At 37.1% G+C, this 21,145-nt stretch overlaps 1 protein-coding gene across 2 annotated transcripts in view; it reads left to right on the plus strand.

The window, feature by feature from the left end:
- Positions 1–374: 374 nt before the first annotated feature.
- LOC135226478 (matrix metalloproteinase-2-like) overlaps positions 375–21,145 on the plus strand; it is a 718,121-nt gene continuing 697,350 nt past the window's right edge. For both annotated transcript variants that reach the window (XR_010317231.1, XM_064266087.1), the window contains exon 1: positions 375–1,347. Coding sequence is in view for 1 of the 2 variants with exons in the window: in XM_064266087.1 (XP_064122157.1) it covers positions 988–1,347 (360 nt within the window). In the remaining variant the exon portion in view is untranslated. The remainder of the gene's footprint in view (positions 1,348–21,145) is intronic.

Consider the following 21,145-nt stretch of genomic DNA (forward strand, 5'->3'; position numbering starts at 1 on the left):
TACCGCAAACGTTTGCATTGATAACGCATGAAGGTGTATTGGTCGTTTAAAACGTTTACTTGTTATTAGGATCGTAACGGGCATCGATGCGTCAGGCAACTCATCAGTTTGCCGCGCACATTCGTTGATCGTATGTGAAAATCAATCCGTTTTTCCTGTTTTAAATAATGACAGTTTTACTACCATCTTCTGGTTTGCACGACAAGTTAACTCTTTCAACTGAATGATCTATAGGCACATCTATCAGTGAACACAAGCGCACACAAATCAGCTTAAAAATGTTAGATTCGGCGACTAAGACTATGTGTGACACAACTGGCAACTATCTCGCAGCCTGTAAACTCTGTTAGCGGAGTCTAGTTAGACGGGTCGCCGACTCGCGGCAGGCCAGTGTCCTACGGTCGGTTGCGAAGGGAACGCACCACAAATGCTCTGGGAACACTAACACTGGTGTCGTTGTGTTTTGATTTGATGACGCTGAAACTACGTGTGTTGAAAGTGAAAGTGTGTTGATATAATGTGCAGCCGTGACCTCTGTTTCCTAAAGACGGTTATAAGTTAAATTTTTTCTTTCGATCACGTTTATATGTTATGCTAGCCAAGGCTACAGATACTTCTGTGTTGCATTTTTGCTTAAGCTGAATACAAAAGGGGAAGATGGTGTAGACGAATAGTGAAAGGCGTACGAATGCAAGGAAAATTAATGGTGAAGTGATGATGATATCACATCATGACGACAATTTCCTCTTGTTAGTACTATAAGTAAAGAGCGGTTAGAGGCTGCATGCAAATTGCAAGTGGCTCGCCTTGGCAGTAGCAGACGATACCGAAAGTACGATCTCATTGTTAAAAGAGTTGTAAAAGTGAAAAGGTAGCAGAGCGTTCACCCCAGCCCAGCCTCATGACAGCAGCAACACCGCCTACGTCAGGGGGAAGAATTCATTGATTAGTTGTGTTGTCAGTGTTGTACGGATAAGAAACGGCGTGATGTGCCAGACAGTACACGGGGAGTTGGGGTCCTTGGCATGGGGCACTGCGGCTACGGGAGGCACCCTGAGAGTGCCAAGACCAGACATCCAGTGCCACCACCACCCACCACACAACCAAAACAAACCCCACAACCCCCGCCCTTCCTCCTCCTGCAAGGGCGTAGCCAACACGTGTCGACAGCTGACGCTCCTCATAGCATGTAGGCAGGGACCTACTCTGAAGTCACTCCTGCTGGTGGCGCTGACGCTGGTTGTGGTGGTCCCGGGGGCGTGGTGCTATCCCGTCATGAGTCGTCGTGATGAAGTTTGGGAGAGATGGGTACCCAGACAACGCAGAGAACTCATCAACGATGAAACGGTATGTCTTCATGTGTATGTGTCTCCTCCCGAGAGAGATGATCATCATGATCTCCCTTAGTGACCTTGCCCCTCTCCTCCCGTCAGCGCCAACTCAGCCAGATTTGGTTGTTTATGAATATCAGTCATGTACCCACGTCTGTGTGTGCGTGTGCGTTTATTTAATCATGCGGGAAGTACAGTTCAGCCCAAAGTAAAGACTAAGGCGCATATTATATATATATATATATATATATATATATATATATATATATATATATATATATACACATATACACACACACACAACTGTATGTGTATAAACTGTTGAACATAGGCTAAAAGATTTGTATGGTGCGTTGCATTGTCATTAACTTGATTTAGTAGGCTTGCATAGGCCTAATTATCTTTTGTTATTCCCAGCTTCTCGACTACTCTTAGACCTGGTAAGCTTTTTCAACAGAAGTTTGTCCGTCATCAGTGTCATCAGTGTGTCTGGAATAAACGTTTTACGTTTTCGAATTCGCCGGGACGACTGGATCCTAAGTTCAGGGAATTCCAGTTTGTTCTAAAGGTGGCCACGACTTAAGAGGAGATAAGTTAGGGTGAAAGTTAGTTCATTTTAACATATCTAGAACTACTGAACTAGGAATAACAAAACTTCACGTGAATATTGGATATGTTAGTTAAATTCATGTTTAGTCAAACCATGGGCGATGGGACCACAATGGTGGTCTTAGGTTTTGCATAGATATATGAAGAAAAAAAAAATTCTTGGAAAACGTTCTTCTCAAGAACAATAGAACTGCAGTTTGTCAAATTATTATGCAGTCATCTTCTTGTATCGTAGATGGGAATTTGTTTGAACCATAATTCCAAGGTCAAGAGCGGTGTCACTGTAAGGGTTCCCACGTAGGGGGTAGCGCCGCCAGTGCACCTCATTCGGTGCAATGTAGGCATTAATTAAGGTTCTTTGCAGTGTCCCTTCTGCCCTTGCTGCAACTACTTTCATTCCTTTTACTGTACTTCCGTTCACATTTTCTTTTTTTCCATCTTGCTTTCCACCCTCTCCTAACACTTGATTCATTGTGCAACTGCAAGGTTTTCCTCCTGTAACACCTTTCAAACCTTTTACTGTCAATTGCCGTTTCAGCGCAGAATGGCCTTAGTTTCCCCCAGTGCTTGGCTTAGTGCCAAAAATCTATACAAATAGAAAAAAACTATAAGGGTTCAAAGTTTTGTATAGGAATTTGTAGGTAAATTTTCAATTATAAATAAATATACAATGCAAGTACACTTAAGTCTGTTTGGCTCGAGGGAACACCAGGACTGCTCGTGTCCCAAATTATTATTTATTCTTGAGATTATACTTCGGTTTCCTCTTATTGCCTTGTTATTATACAGAGCACATGCCATGCAGAGCATTGTGTGGCATTGGATAATTCCTTGTATGTAAGCACTTGTAGTAAAAGGTTTATAGTGTATAATGCGAAAATGAAATCAAATACAGTAAAACAGTGTTATTGATGACTCATTTTGTCTTTAATTTTGTTATTTCGTTTTCATGTTTTATTCATTTTCCCCTATTTCGCATCATATTGGGCTGCTATCCCAATTACAACCCTTGTGCTTGTAGCATCAAACTTTCCTAGCTAGCGTTGAAGTTTGGTTTCTGTTATTATATTTAGTCTAGATCCTGTGTGTTAGTCGTTGGTTTTGAAACCATAAATGCCAACAGATCCTGATGAGAAAACCAAGTTGTGGTCACATAATGAGTATTGGTACATAATGTATAGCCAAGCAATACGAAAATAAATGCGAACGAGTACAGCACGCTTTTATTTTATTCAAGACGCCAAACTCTGAATTAGTATCCTACGTTTCTTGGGACAGTCTTCCCCTTGGTTTTTCATTCAGGTCCTTGACCCGATAGAGGGTGGTGAATCCCTTCCACCCCCCTCAGCGATTCAGCTCACAGTTCCTCCATTCAATCTCTGGGCTGTAGCATAGTTGGAGGGTAGAGGGAGGAGACGTACCATGCCCCACTCACCCAGTTTCTTTGGCTACGTTTGAGCGTCTCTCTTTCTCTCTCTCTGCTTTGTTTGGGCTTTTCTTAAATTTGTTGTATTTCGTTGAAATCATGCTCGAACTTATAAATTAAAGCTAGGAGAGGAAAAGAACATAGAGCCTTCCGATTCTCTAGGTATGACGTTGATAACGTCTTAGACCAATGTCTATTTCTTGAGCCCCAGCTGACATTAGTTCCCATTCACACAACTGAGTCGCCTGGGACAGTGTTGCCAACCATGTGAGAGCTCCTTACCCTACCTAGGAACAAAAATTACCCTACTTGTTATTACCCTACGTCTGGCCTAAAAGCTTAAAATTTCCTTTGATTAGCCTATTTTCCGCGTCACTAAAAGCAAATCATGGTAGGGAAGAATCAGTTACATAATCACAGCTGTGGCTATTCAAAGTTCTTACCTGTAGCCATTAATGTCTCAACTTAAGTTTCCTGGGCTTGTCCTTCTCTTCCTTTAAAAGTTCATTTCGATACTGCCTTTTCTTCTTAGGCGTGGAACGACCTGCATCCATCGCACTGGCAGATGCGAGCCCAATTCTTTACCACTAAGCGTCACCACCCACTATTTACTATATTCATACATACAACTGATATATTATGTATATACCTATATATATATATATACTATATATATATATACTATGTGTGTATCAAGTATTAAGCAAAAACTATCGATTAATAACGGATTCGCTATACCTTAGGGAAATCATGCTTTATAAGGGCTTCTACCCCGGCCAGGATTCGAATCTCGGCGTTATTTGGAAACTAGGATAAACAGTGGTTTTTACCACTCAGCTATCAAGAGAGATATAAGTTGATATCGACGTTGCTGTACATGTGCTTATCGAATTCAGGCTCTGTACTTAGAATGGATATGAATCTAACTCCACTTTGATAGCTGACTGGCAAGTTTGTAACAGGTAGCTACTTATGAATTTTTATCACTTTATTCACGCGAGGCTTTTTTTATATTCACAAATACTAAGCCACAAACATTTTTTAATTTCGAGGTCACCATACCTGGAAATAATTAAAACCCAAGGGGAATTATAAATGATAATTGCATATATATAGTATATATATACACATATGTATGAATGTATGTATATATATATATATATCTAAGTTTATAGCACAGTAGCCGGTAAAAAATTTTCTTTATTTTAGCTTTGTCGAAAAGATTTTCTATTTTCATCAGCCAGCTGAAAAAAAAAACCAGATTAGCAGTTACGCAAGGATTTTTTTTTTAATCATTTAAAGGATTTTCATGGCCTGAAAGTTGCTGGACTAAGATATTTCAGAAATGATCAGTGCTTTAAATGATAAAGAATTTCCTTGAATGATTGGTAATCTGTTATTCCAACTCCTTGGTGAAGATACAAAATCTTTTTGAAATAGCTATGCCATTGCAATAATGTCAAAAGTAACTAATCAACGTTCGATATTTCATTGGGGAAATTTATTGTTTGACTGGTTTACGTAGGTGCCGTTGCAACTTTAAATTTTTTTTATAGAAGCCATACAAATGCATTTGATCATTACAGAAGTTACATTATTTGTGTGCTATTCTATATTATTTTTATGGGCACGACTCAGTAAGTAGCAAAACCCAAAACTAACCAATGGCTTGAGAATTCTAAACTATGGAACACGAGATATGTTAGATTCGAGTTTGTAAGAAGAAGTCTGGATGTTTATAGATAATATCTATTTTTGATAAAGTTTTAGCACATAATAATCAGTTTGAATAAGGCTGGGCTCCTACAAGCTGTCAAAGTTCGTATTAGGTGGATTAATCTTATAAGAGAGTTATGTTTTGGTATTGACAGGCATTTGGTGAAGTGATATAGGCCACATGACTTTTCCTGCTCCCCTGCCGTCTTTCCTGTTTGAAAAAGCTCACAAAGATATTGTGAATGGGTTTAGAGGGAAAGGTCGAGTCATCTTAAAATGCTTTTGTCACTCACCTTTTAATTAATGTAAAGTCCAATTCATCATTCATTATTTTTTTTTACGGCGTCACTCCGTATGTAATACCTTATTTCTTAGATAGGTTGTAATTTGATAATATATCCAATATTATTCTTGCCTTTATATTTTCACTTTTTTTTCTCTTTATTACGTATGTCTAAATGAGAAAATGTTGTAAGGTTTTCCGGCCTAAGTAATTTGTTTATTTTGAGCAAAGAAATCTCTTGCCACGAAAAGTACTGGGGTGTTCTATATCGGTGTTGGAGTTGTTGTATTCAGTGTGGCCTTTTCTTCTGATAATGAAAGCCAGGTGACGCTGTCGTTACGCCATTTTTTGTAGGAGAAACATCGAGAATGTTATGACTTTGGAATATAGGGTTGTTGTCACCTGCTGTGTTTCCTGTTACAAAGAGATCCGCAAAAAACATCGTCAGCGAGTTTTATGATGCATTTTAGGGACCTTACCATTTGGCCAGGGACTATATAATCTGTTAAAGTTTACATCATTGTCAAAACTTAAGATGGCCTGGGGCCCTTGACATCAACCCTCTCGGAAAGGTCAATGAAAATCAATCGGAGGTTTTAACGAATCTTCAGCTGAGGACTTTTATCCGAGATTGTTGACATGAATTTATAAATTTACATGTACTCTTGTCAACCGTTTGCAGACATTGTTGAGTGGTCTTTAACTTGATTTTGTCACTAAGCATTTAACCCAGTTTATCTTTTTTTTGCAGATACTATTCAATAGTAGTCGTTTAGTTGAATTTATTTTCTCTACCATGTGAATGTTCGTGCCAGTTCTTACAGAACCTGCTCAGCTGTGGTTGTTTACTTGCGTATATAGCCTACTTGCAGCCTAATATTACTGAATTATATTTTCGTAGCCTATTTCGCTGACCTACTGCTGACTATCCCATCTACTATAAATCGGTTCCAACATCTGGTGAGCTTAGAAAAAAAAAAAAGGCGTAGGGCCAGCAACACCCAAGAGACTTTACGAAACAGAAGAGAAAGACACACACACATTATATATATATATATATATATATATATATATATATATATTATATATATATATACACATGTGTGTATATGTCTGTCTTCTGTCTCCTAAAGTCTCATGGGTGTTGCTAAGCTCAGCAGATGCTGGAACCGATTTATAGTAGAATGTGATAGTCAGCAGTAGGTCAGCGGAATAGGCTACGAAAATATAATTCAAAGTATAATTCCTTGTTGCATAGCCTATACGTACTCATAAATACACACACACAGATATATTATATATATATCTATATATATATATATATATATATATATATATATATATATATATCACATTGTGTATGTGTGTGTGTATTTACGAGTACGTATAGGCTATGCAACAAGGACGAATAAGGCACAATGTTTCAATCCTGACTGGTTTCGTCTTTGATTGGGACATCTTCACGAGAATGGATAAATGATGGTGGAAATTTCCAAATAAGGTGACAGTTAAAACCAGGACCCACTCAAACGAACACACCTTAACGCGCTGCATAACTTGTAAATTTCGATCACTGTGTATCATGCCTCGTGGAGGTATCTTAATTAGATAAGCGTAAACTGGCAGGATTTGTACCTAGTGTCCTTTATTTTTCCTGTGGTACACGTGTATATATAAATCTTGTGTTAGAGAGATTTCAAGCACACACACAAACATATGTACACTATATAATGTATTTGTGCATAAGTCTATATGTCTACGTGTGTGTATTTGTTCAGAGGCATGTATTTTATAGCCTAATAGTATGGGATAGTGACGGTGAGCTCAGAGGAGCCTTTGGCTGGTCCTAAGCCAGGTCCCTGTGCTAATGTCTTATGTATTAAATGGACCTTGTCCCTTTCTCCTCTCTCTATATGATGTTACCATTAATTGTTAATAAGTTACTTTACCTTTTGTTGCTCTATTCTTCAGACTGATATTTTTCATCTTCCATTATCATTCTTGTATAATTAGCCTATTCTCCCCCCTTTATCAGTCTGATTTTTAATTACTGTATTTACTTTCTATCCTATGTATTCTTTAACTTCACATACACATATAGCTATATATAATTATATATATATATATATTAAATATATAAAATATATAATAATATAAAAATAATATTATATAATATATTATATATATATATATAGATTATATATATATATATATATATATATAAGAGAGAGAGAGAGAGGAGAGAGAGAGAGAGAGAGAGAGAGATACGCACTCCTCATGGGGCGATCCACGAAGGTGTCACTCCCATTATTTGTGGGTTGATTCGTGTGGGGTTTCTTGTTGATCACCCTTCCAAATCATGACCAAAACGTGTGTTACTCATTTTTGCTGATCACAAGACCACTGGTATTCTAAAGACATTTTACACTACAGAGATCAGTTGTAGTTATTTGTGTAAATTATGTAATTGATACTGTTATACTGGACTGTAGTTTGCCGTAACTGGAAAGGTGAAGGTTAGGAGAATTCAAAGGTTGTCACGACAGAATGAGGTGTTGGATTCTTTAGAGGAACAGAAGGATACTTGTGGCCTTGAGATTCTTGCCACCCTCCCCCCCATTTTTTTGTCTTTTTTTGTCTAGACGAATGTCCGGGGAAGGATGCAAGTTCATGCGTGCGTGAAATAGACATTAATTTATTCCATCTCGCTCTCTTTCGACTTGATTATATCATTAATGGTGAATTAAATTTAGGACTCGGTTATTATTAATTATTATATTTTCCACGACTCTTAAGAGTGTTTTCCGGTGTGCTTGGAGTTGGAGTAGCATATTGAATATAAATGCAGATATGAAAATTTACGTGGTATTAGAAGAAATATCAGCTCGATTTTCATCGTGTTCTTTGTATGCGATGAAACTCATTAAACCGATCACTCGAGTTTGAAAACAAGAGGAGGAAAGACAAGAAGTGTGGATGTCCTTTGTGTTGAGTGTCCCTGGGTACCTAGTAGGGGGGTATATGAAGTACCAGGTGGAACGGGGTGAGGGTTTGAGAGAGGATGGGGGTTGGGGGAGGGGAGACGTGTCATTATTCCAGACGTAATGAAGGTGTGTGTGGGGGGGGGGGGGGGGGGGGGGCAGGAAGGAGAGGGGGCTGGAGTAAGAGTTGATGACCCCATGGTCTTCCAGACGTAAACAACACAACAGATGAGTCATTATTTTCTTGGTGTAGGAGGGGGGGGGGGTGGGACGGCGGGCGGGAAGCTGTTACATTTTAAGCCCAGTATTGATATATATCTCTCTCTCGCCGGTACGACATAGTAGACGTTCGTTTCATTAACACCCGCGTTTCTCTGCTAATCTGGAGGAGCAGATTAGGTTGGTCATGTACGTATATGGTTTTTAGTCAACTACTGTGGGTCGTGGCTGATGGTGGAGGAAATGGAAAAGTTTGAGTATAGAATGATTAACCCTCTGACAAAATGTATACTATAATGTCATATCAAGTGTATTAAGTGTGTTATCATTTCAAGTGTGTGTGTGTGTGTATATATATCATATATATATATATATATATATATTATATATATATATATCCATACATACATATATATATATATATATATATATATATATATATATATATATATATATATATATAATGGTATATACTGCATAATTAAACTTACTATTATGTAAACAGTATATTATTTGCCGAGTTCCTGTGAAATGTTCCCTTGATTAGAAAATGCACAGCTCAATTTATGTTTGATTTTAGAACTTTTAAAATGATGTTTGTTTGTTTGTTTGTTTTCCCTCTGAGTTAAATGTAGTGATAAACCCAGAGTTAGTGTTTTCTCAGAATGCCGGAAGTCGGTGTGCAGTTTGTTTACATTTATCTTTCGGGAGTTCCTTGTTTATTTACATCTCTCCTTCTCCCGTTTGCCAGACCTCTTTTTCTTCCTGGTATCGATTAATATATATAATGAGAGGACTTTCTATGGAATACGGAGCTCTGGTTGACTGTTAAGAGGTGTGATGTGAAGGGTCTTGAAGTAAACAGTTTAGAATTGAATGGGGCTCTTAGAAGAGATGCACAGTTTTATGTTGAGATTGGAATCGGTGTAAAATATGCAGGTGGGAGAGAATCTTAGAGTAAAAGTTGGGGTCATTATAGATGTGATGGGAGACTACTTTTAGAGACGAGCAAATGACGTATGTGAAAGTTTGTGAAAGTAAGTGATGCTTGTTAGTTGAACGTGGAATGGGGGGCCGAATTGATGCATGATCATAGGAGAAATGGCGTGAAACAATGTCGTTTATATTTACTATTTTGCTTTCACTATTTAACCCCATGAGTGTTTGTATAGGCCCATTACTCATAATTGGCATTCCCAGAATTATTATTGTCATTTTCAAGCATTTCTTAGTACTATTATGTTAGCTGCGTCTTTTACTGAGCAGTAAAAACAAGTAAAAACATAAAGGATAATGTAATTTTCTAACATCGTGGATACGCTTTGCGTTGAAAGCCTCGGTATCGGGCACTATTGCCGAACTCTAACCAAGTGGACCCTTCCCTGAAAAAGCGGGACACCATATCTTAAAAACTAACCATAGAATCTTCCTGAAAATAATGCCGTTATGTTTCCTTCACCATATTTATGGTATAGCTTTCCACTAACCCAACTTTAAAGGGCATGGGACCATATCTTAAAAACTAACCATAGAATCTTCCTGAAAATAATGCCGTTATGTTTCCTTCACCATATTTATGGTATAGCTTTCCACTAACCCAACTTTAAAGGGCATGGGAAAAAAATAGGGGCTGGTGCAATACTAGTATACATCTGAGAAGACTTCAGTTTGTTAGGAAATAGCGTCTCTAGTATGTTAGGAAATGGCGAAGTGGCAATTACAAATTAATGAACAATGGGACAAGTGAGCAGTAGACACCTCCACTTAGGTTACTGGTTGTCCAAGTGTCTAAATGATCACGAAGAGGAAATTAACCTAAAATTTAAAAGTGCAAGTGAAGATGATTCAGGCCACACTTAGGGTTGCTATATATATATAGCACAAATCCTACGTTGTGTTTCATACTTGAACTTCATGGCTGCCAATTCTATAACGAAGTTTTTAGTCACTCCAGAAATCTACTCATAGATGGGTAGTGACGTGTATTACCGGTCTGTAAATGTGTTAGAATTGGCTTCTGGAGACTAACCAATTCAAGTGTGTTAATTCCACTCGTCAGATTATTTATATAAAGTTTATTCAAATTCTATCATGGTAGTCTCTCTCTCTCTCTCTCTCTCTCTCTCTCTCTCTCTCTCTCTCTCTCAGGTATTTTTTTTATGTAATTCAAGAAATAAGCTAAATCACACATAGCTAAGGATTAGAAAAATCAAAACGATCCTTATGATTGAAATGTAAATCCACAGTATTTTAACGCATCTTCCTCAGTCTTGCCTCGCCGTCCTCGCCACAAGAAAGACTAATAAATTCCAAGATACGGCCATTTACTTGGCGGGTGTGGGATCCACTGTGAGAAATATCTCCCTTCCGTCATCAAAACAAGGTAGTTTGGGCCATACATTCGCGTCTTGAACAAGCTCCTTTGTATTGTAGATCATCTTGTATGTTACTGTGTTATGGTTCTCCCGAGGGTCGTCCCCTGAGGTGGTACCGCTGACCTTTCGTCGTTAAAGCCGGGAAAAACTACTGTTATGTCAGTGCCTATCAGCTGCAAGGATGGGATGGGAAGATTCTCTCTCTCTCTCTCTCTCTCTCTCTCTCTCTCTCTCTCTCTCTCTCTCTCTCTCTCTCTCTCAAAACATTTTTGCCTAAGCTGCACTCTGCTGACTTTGAAAGGTGTAAATTTCCTGCCTCTCCTTTTTCTATTTCAATGTAAATTTTTATGAAAGGGTTCTTGTCTGCCATTATGTTTTCTGAAGAATAGTGTAAATCATTTGTTAAGAAAATTGCAGTTTTACTGTTTCAGTGTAGCCAGAGAAGTTCTTTATCATCCCTATATGTGTAGGTATCATGACAGCATATTTCTATTGACGCACTCTGTTTTGCCCTCTGTGAAAGTTTAGAGAGGTAATCGACATAATTGATCATTGCTATTCTTTGAGAATAAAAACTTCTTCTGTTTTTGGAGTTTTGGAATGTCCAGGTTTCAAAGCTGTTATTGCTTTAGTGTAGGACTTCTGAAACGATAGGATACACATGCTTAACGTAAGTGTCGATGCACAATATACTTTGGTAGCAGTAACAGTCATGAATCAGATGTTCACATCAGTTCCAAAGGTCCTTTATTCTTCACGCCGTTGATGTGTGGAACAGCCTCCCTGAGGATGTTGTGTAATTGGAACTTTATAAGTTCAAGCGAGGATGCAACGCATTACTAACCTAAAACAATTTTCTTATATTTTGATAATTTACTAGCAATTTTATCTATTTATATATTATTTTGTGTATTAATTTTTTTCTATTAACTTCTCTCTTCTTTCCTTATTTCATATTACCTATTTCATATTACCTTTTGGTATGTCTTTCAAATGAACACCGTATTATTTGGAAGCTTGAATTTCAAGTCCGTGGGTCCTGTGTGCTTGTTTTTCATGAATAGGGTTCATCTTCTGATTAATGATAAAAATAATAATTCCTTTTGTTTGTGTGAAGGAACATGCCTTGTACTAGTTTCCAAAGGTCCCAGTGTGATGTTCATTGATTTGGAGGGGAGCCAATAACAGCAATTTGATCCTGTTGTGGCAACCAAGTTGCTAGCACGCAGTGAGCAGTGTTGCTTGAAGGAACCATTCCTCATTCATTTGATAAGGCATATGAATCCTTTGTCATTATACCTTTAGGCGTCTTTCGCTTATTACTATAGTAGATTCACATCAACCGTGCATTTGATCTCTAGGCCAGTCCCTTACGACGATGCTGATTGGCTGTTGATAAGCCAATCACAAGGCTGGAAACTCAGTGTCTCGAGAGAGTTCACGTAGGCAGGATGTATGTTCTACCTCTCCTGAAATACGTATCCCCAGGAGAGGTGGAACATAGATCCAACCCATGTGAACTCTCTCGAGAGACAGTTTCCAGCCCTGTGATTGGCTTATCAACAGCCAATCAGGAGCGTCGTAAGGGACTGGCCTAGACACCAAATGCACGGTTGATGTGAATCTACTATAGTGATCACTTGTCCTTTGTACATTTTGAGCTCCTTGCTTGTATAGTTCACTGCCAAGAATATTTCTCCCCTACATCATACTCACTTTCCTTTCGTGCACAGTTTACGTTCCTTCCTCCCACTTGGTTGTTGGCAGCCAGCGATGCAGAGGGGAGGGAAACACAATAAAGAAATTGTCAGGGAAAGGCTACCCTCTCTCTCTCTCTCTCTCTCTCTCTCTCTCTCTCTCTCTCTCTCTCTCTCTCTCTCTGCATAAATTACGAATGTCTGCCAGTATATGAGGTTAGCTGTGTTGCTACTTGTCTAACTATGAATGTGTATGATCAAATTATTAACAGACGCTTATATGGAACATACCCATAAAAGTCATTAACTTGTCAAATAAGCTTCCATAAAGCCCATTTCTGAATCGAGAAAACAAAGGCAATAAAATAACCTTATATATTTATGTTATATATATGTATATATATATACATACATACATACATACATACATACATACATACATACATACATACATACATACATACATACATACATACATACATACATACATAAAAATGTGTGGGTATGGTTTTTGTTATATACACGAGTGATGATTTTATATCACAGTTTCTAAGGCAAGCCCCAAATATCGTTTAATATCGAATGAACAATACCATGGGAATAACTTACACCCAAAGAGAATTATAAGTGAGTAGTACTTCTGTGGACACCGGGGTTCGAATCTGGCCATTAGATTTGGAAACACATGGTATAGCGAATTCAATATTAAAAGATATTTGTGGTATATATACATAAAGTTTATAATTTATAAGTTGTTTCCCGTATTAAGGTTGGCTCTAAAGAAAAAATATACATATATACGTATATATATACATATATATGTGTATATATATATATATATATATATATATATATATATATATATATATTAAATATGGAAAATACGTGAGTTATACTTGAGATTGAAGCAATGTTATTATACAGGTGAACTTTTTGTTTTATGCATGACTAAGTTAATTGATCCTGTCCTATCGTCATGGGATGTGTGTTATCGAAAATAGGAAGGCTGAAAACATTAGAGAGAGAGAGAGAGAGAGAGAGAGAGAGAGAGAGAGAGAGAGAGGAAAAGTTCAGTGGGTTCAGGTGAGGGAAGGGTGTGTGGGTGAACTGTGTGTGTGGGAGAATTGCCTCTATTTGGGGTAGCGAGAGAGAAAGGGAAGATGAGTGACTTCACTGGGTGAAGGCTACGCACGAGAGCAGGGCGCTCACCTTATTCAACTTCATTTTCCTCCTCCTTTTCCTTATTCCCCCCCCCCCCCCCCCCGTCCCCTACGCCCTTCAGATGATCTCGTTATTTACCTGTTTGGTTTTTATTTATAGCCTAATTGAATTATTTCAGCCCCTACTGACGCCTACCATTACTGTACTCTTCGTTTTCTAGCCTCGCTACTATACATGCTACTTTACTATTACTACTTATACATGCTACTATACATTACTACTTATGATAGTCAGTACTTTGTGTCATAAAAATCTACAATTATATATAAGAGCATATTACTATGTAAAACAAACATAGACTTTCGCACACCTGAAGGGTGTTCCTCATCAGTGTTGACGTTAGAATTGTGGATTTTTATGACGCAGATTGTTCTTCACGAGATTGTGAATTTCTTAACAATTAGTACTTTACTTCAGTGTCATGCAAAATAAGAATGCAGAAACAAAAGACAGGACAAAATATATAAGAAAACAAACAAACAAACAAGCAGAGATTTGTAACAGATTCCTGAATACCTGTAATTGTATTGATAATGATAATATGTTTGGTATATATAATAGTGGTGATTATTTTAGCTAACGTTACTGAGTACGATTCACAACGCTCATGATATTAGCATGCTTAAGGAAAAAAAATTGACTATGGAGTAGGCGAAGAGTTATTTTTATAAATGGGGCGGTGCCTTTAGGTCCAGGAATATATCCAAATTAAATTTGGTTGGTGTTTTAAATGGGAACGACCAATGCTTAGTAATGTATAAAGCTTTATTTTAGTATTAATTGGATCCTTAAAGGCTCTGCATCAGTCTGCTCAATTCTAGATAAATATCTCGCTTAAAATTCTACAATTTTTTTTTTATTTTTTTATTTTACTTGTTGGAATACGCAGTCTTCGTAAATTATCAGTTGTTTTATTGAAAAAAAATATTTAAAAAAAAATAGTGTCAGAATTGTTACTATTATAGTTTTGCCCCAGGAAATAATATTGTTTTGCCAAATTGTTATGCGCGATTGATTGTTAGTTTTACCAATAAGCAGATTCTGAGAAGAGAGAATAGCTTAATATCAAACCGAGATAGGGGGTAGGTCTCATTAAAAAAAAAATTTTGTATAACGGTCACTGTCACATTGAAACTTTCTCTGCTTCATCAAATATGTATATATATATATATATATATATATATATATATATATATATAGTGTCCCAATCAAATTATAATATATATATATATATATATTTATATATATATATCATATATAATATAACTATATATTATATATTATATATATATATATATATATAATAATACATATATATGTATACATCAGCGAGTTTGAGAAGAAGGACAAATCTTATTTTTCCTTTCATGTACTTTATATAGCTGACGTTTCAGGACCATTTGTTCTTTTTTCAAAGCTTTAAATTAAAGAATAAAAGTTAAAAACAGACTCAGGCTTAAAAAGAAAAAAAAAACTTTTTTCTTTTTACACGAAATGATAAAAGTATAAAAGGAAATATGATAGAAAGGAACAAAGTTGACTAAGTAGTAGTGAAGGTAAAAACCGAGTGACACTCAGGAAGGGCCCGTTTGGGTCCAATGGAAACTCGCGAGAGGTACAGCGGTATTGACGAGACCTGAGTATTTAATTGGGGAACTAGGTGTTTAATGAAGGGTGATTCCAATATTGACAGCTGATGGTCATTCGGAGTTTGCCTATTATTGAAAAAAAAAAAGATCACGCAAAAAAGAAAAAAAATGTAAATATAACATAAAGTATTTAAGCGGGGAACTAGCTGTTTAATGAAGGATGACTCCAGTATTAACAGCTGATGGTCATTCGGAGCTTTGTCTATTATTTTAAAAAGAGAGAACATGCAAAATAAATAAATAAATAAATAAGTAAATAAATAAATAAATATAAGAACAATTACAAAGACTAAAATAATAGGCAAAGCTCCGAATGACCATCAGCTGTCAATACTGGAATCACTCTTCGTTCGTTAAACAACTAGTTCGCCACTCAGTTTTTCACTGATACCCAGTCAATTTTGTTCTTTTTTTATCATATTTCCTTTTATACTTTTATTATTTATGTAAACACCGGTTTTTTTAAAGCCTGAGTCGGCTTTTAACTTTTACTTTTTAATTTATAGACTTGAAAATGGAACAAATGGTGCTGAGACTCAGCTAGACGAAGTACAGAAAGAAAAAAAAAGGAATTTGTCCTCAAACTTGCTGTTATTCATCAGGTTTAAAGCAACTGTCCTCAACTTTGATATATTCTCTACACACACACACACACACACACACACACACACACACACACACACACACACACACACATATATATAATATATTTATATATATATAATATAGTATATATACAATACACACACTAATATATATATATATATATATATTATATATATATATATATATAGTATATTATACAACACTACCCTATATATATATATATATATATTATACTATATATATATATATATAGTCCACATAAAGAAAAAGGTCGAACTGGTTAAATATGAAAGATTCCATTGACGATACGAATAAGAAAGATTGATTATCGCTGGACTGAAGAGTAAAGAGTGAACTCAGATTTAAGGGGGAATGCCATACCGATATATCAGGTCTTATGGTGCTTTGCTTGTTCATAGTAAGACGCGGAATTCATTATAGAAATAATTTCTGCCAACAGAAATTTGTTAAAAGTCTTCCCTATTGAAAAGTCCTGTTTATGAAAGTTTTTTTTCAGCAACCCTAATTTTGTGGACATTTGTCAATATTTAAGAACATGTCTAATTGACAGTTTTCCCACATGGGGAACTTGATATTGATAAAATGCTTAGCAGGTTACATTCAGTTTGTAGAGGTTTGTTCGTCGTAGCAATCCACTTTCATTAGGACTCCATGTTACAGATAATTTTTCCTCCCGCAGGGCGGGTAGTGCCGTCAGTGGACCTCATGCGGTGCACTGTAGGCGTTACTTAAGGTTCTTTGCAGTGTGCCTTCGGGCCCTAGCTGCAACCACTTTCGTTCCTTTTACTGTACCTCCTTTCATATTCTCTTCGTCTTACTTTCCACCCTCTCCTAAGACTTGAGTCATAGTGCAACTGCGAGGTTTTCCTCTTGTTACTCCTTTCGAACCTTTTACTGTCAATTTCCATTTCAGCGATGAATGACCTCATAGGCCCCAGTGATTGACCTTTGATATAAATTTCTATATTCAACTCAACTCAGATAATTCTTCCCAATTGATAATCTGATTTATATTGTGGATTGCAGCAACCATACTATCTCAGTTGTAGTAGGTCTCTCACTCGATAGCCATCTGAAGGTATCAAGTTTTTCCCCTCTATTGGACAGAACCTGTGTACTATTCCTGCAGGCCTCACATTCGATATCCACCGCAGTGGTTAGAGATTTATTCCGCCAATGCACGTAATGAGGTGGTTAAAGATTTATTCCGCTAATACACGTCATCTTTGGAGCCCTGTTTTTCGCAAAGAACCACCGGAATTGGGAAATGAGAGCTGAAATTGCGCTTTTTCCTAATAAGGTGCCGGAAATAGCCGATTTCAGATGGGTCTTTGGACTCGCGTGGAATCACGACAGGATTAGGGTGTCCCGCAGGAAGTGTTGCCGTAAGGAGCAATTACCAGGGACAGTGCGGTCGTTATTGTAGGCAAGAAGTTGATTAACGCGGTGACTGATTGGATTCAGTAAGAATACTAATTGAAGGCCCAGTGACCAGTCGAAAAACTCCTTTCATTAATGCCAGTGTTGTTTGATCGATGTTGGCTACTGTTGTTGTCTGTCTGTCTTGTGTAACTGTCATTGCAAGAAAGTTTAATAATTCGGGTTTTTAAATTTAACTGTAACAGCACCACTTTGTCGCTCTACTTAGCCAGATGTTCTATTCATTTCAATACCTCTGATCTTTTGGAATTGGGTCATTTCAGTTAAAGCTAAGCTAAGCTCAGATGTTTTATGAAAATAGTGTCACAGTGGAATTACTACACACACACACACACACACACACTCGCACACATATATGTATGTATGTGTATATGTATATATTGTGTGTATATTATTAATATATCTATATTATATATATATATATATATATAGATATATATATATATATTATATATATGTACACATATAGGAACTGAGATGTTCGTTTATGATTAATTTTGTTTTGAACTCCATACATCTTTTCATCGCGATTATCACGAACTACTCAAGTACTGTCACATATTCTTGGATTCTCAGCATGAAAGTTTTTAATTTTGTTGTTGTTGTTGTTGTTCATATTTATCCTTTCTCGTTACACTGGTGGAGCGTTGCACGAGTTGTTTTCCCAGCTCCGTTTTGCCGTCTTAAAAGCTTAAAGAGATTCTTCCATTCTTCCAGTTGATTAGACCTATATCCTATTGATGGTCATTATTAATACGAACGTGCCCATTGGGACAGCAGTCATTTTATTATTATTATTATTAACTATTTTATTATTATTATTATTATTATTATCAACGTCTTTTACAAGTGCGTGAAATGGCTTTAGAAGGCATTAGTTTTCCGGTCCTTAGCAGTTCTTGTAGGGAGAGGTTGCCTTTCTCATCTTGGTTGTGACCCACCGTACTCAACTAACTGCATGCTTTTCGAGTTACGTAAATCTCGTGAGAACATGGGGATGAGTTATGGCTGAGGAGGAGGAGGAGGAGGAGGAGAAGGGGAAGCGTGGGTGGGGGGCGGGAGGAGGTGGGGGATACGCGGCGGCGGCAGTGTACAGAGTAGGGTATATCGCGTGCTCCCATGCAGTGCCTCGCGTGCTTAATAATAGATGAGCGCAGGGAACGTCTAGCAGCAAGCTTGTTTGCCCCGTCGTTCCATATTTTCTTTGTCCTGAGATGTTGCTCGTCCGCTTCGGTAGGGTACTACACGGCGCATGCCATTATTGAGCATGCGTAATGTGGTTGCACCAAGGTTTTTTTTTTTTTTTTTTTTTTTTTTGGGGGGGGGGGGGTGGGGGGGGCGGGGCAGGTGTTGTTCACAAAGCTGGAAAATGATTTTTTTTTTTTTGTTTTTAACTTCGTTGCCAGCATATGCTAAACGAATTCTCATGGGAATAAGCCTATGTATACTGTTTGTGGCATTTTTTCATCTGGCACTTATCCAGGTCACTAGTAATATAGTTGGACATTGAGACTTTATTGGCTTGTACTAGAACAATGATGGCTGCATTCCACCTTTATCAGTTTACAATTGATAAAATTTTGTTTTTTTTATTTTTATTTTTATTCATTTGTTTATTTTTTATTTTTTGGTCCTACTAAAACAGATAAGACGTAGGACTGTGGTGGTCTTGAAAATGAATAAGAAACGATAAGTGCTACGCAACCCGATGATAATTATTCATCATGACTAATTTCTTTGGAAATTTTGCCCAAAATACTGGGTACTATATGACCCCTTTTTTTTAGGTTCGTTCATCTCAGTCCTGGTTATTAGAGCCCTCGGGGAAGTTGGTCAGGGCCACTGGAGATAAGACAGAAATTGAGATAAGATTTATGCTTGTAATTAGATATGACTGATACTGTAGGATACTGCATTGTTATAACTTGACCTGAAAAGTGGTTCCTTAGAGCTAATATTTGCCAGGCATTTGCTTTGTTAAGGTTGTTTGTATATATTGAACGAATGGCTCCATTGAATATTGCTACTCATGTTGCCATAATTGGTTGGCAGTTGTGCTATGCAGCAAGAGTAAGGATTGACTGAGCGCTGTCATCAATATTCAGGGTATTAGTTTGCGCTGACGGCCAACAGGGGCGAATCGCTCATCGCAGCACCTGCAGATTAATTGTCACTGACTCCAAATTCTATCGCAAAGCGTACAGTAGACTTGGGCAGCGAAAGTTGAGGCACGCATGACCTGGGATGACGCTCATGTCAGTTGAACGTGTGCACAATGTAATAAGGCTTAGACCACTGGGCGAATGGCCAGCATATAAATCTTGATGTACCTGGCATTGGAAAATGTCCACGACTCGCCCGTTTTGGCGACATGGATATAGTTGGCATAGACGGCGAAGGTTGTTTCTCTGGTAAAGGTTCAAATGACACGTCAGCCACGAGATTTTGTGGCCAAATGTTCTCCTTTTGTAAGAATATGAAAATTTCAACATGTCTTCCAAAATGACAGCTATTTAAATTGAGGAATGAATAATGGCAGCCGGAAGTGAACTGAATATTTATATATTGTCTTTGTCAGTTGTTTTCATAACAAGATTTTCATGTAGGTAACTGTTTCGTACTGTATTTCTTGTTTTTTTCCTGTTTAAGTGTTCATTGATCTTTCCTTTGTAGAAGTGTGTGCTGGGAACTAAAAAAATTGTGAAGTTACATATATAATAAAATCCCTTGGTTTCAAATTGACCAGTTTGTGTGACACACACATTGGAACAATAAATGGTGGTTCTCGTGATGCCATATATAGTGCTCTTTCATGAGGAGAGTAACTTTATTGGTGTCTGGTAATTACCAGAATTTGTATACGTTTGTATATAAATACATACATACATACATATATATATATATATATATATATATATATATATATATTCATAGAGAGAGAGAGAGAGAGAAGAGAGAGAGAGAGAGAGAGAGAGAGAGAGAGAGAGAGAGAGAGAGAATTTCTATGCCCCATTGATTAGATACAACATGAGCAAATTTACCCATGTCACGAGTTCAAACACATTGTTCGTGAAAGACCAACAAGAGGTTTGAAAAGTGGTCTTGTCCAAACAAGGCAAATGCAAAGAGGTCCGCCATTTATGCCTTGACGTTAACACACAGATGCATGCTTTTGCTCTATGTGCGACCTAATTTGCATGTGTTTGTGGAATTTCTCTTCATTATTCAATACGCACAAGTACTAGTCTAAATACTATATATGTATGATTAAATATATATAAGTATGTGTATGTTTGTATAAGTGTAAATGCTGTACGTGCTCAAGTAAAAGGTTTTTGGGAGATTCTAAATTTAGAATCTGGCCAGTCATTGATTGCCTTGGATAATTTAAGAGAGTCGTTATTTTCAGTAGTTTACTTTACTAATGAGCGTTCAAGTTTGAATTCACTTATCATGCCAGCTTTTGCTGATATCTTAATCTTGTGAAATCCAAATTATTTGGCTTATACTCGTATAGCATTTTCGCTCTTGCCTGGTAAAAGAAAAAATATATCTAGACCTAGCTATATAC

The sequence above is a fragment of the Macrobrachium nipponense genome, chromosome 14, assembly GCF_015104395.2.
Source record: "Macrobrachium nipponense isolate FS-2020 chromosome 14, ASM1510439v2, whole genome shotgun sequence".
NCBI lineage: Eukaryota > Metazoa > Arthropoda > Malacostraca > Decapoda > Palaemonidae > Macrobrachium > Macrobrachium nipponense.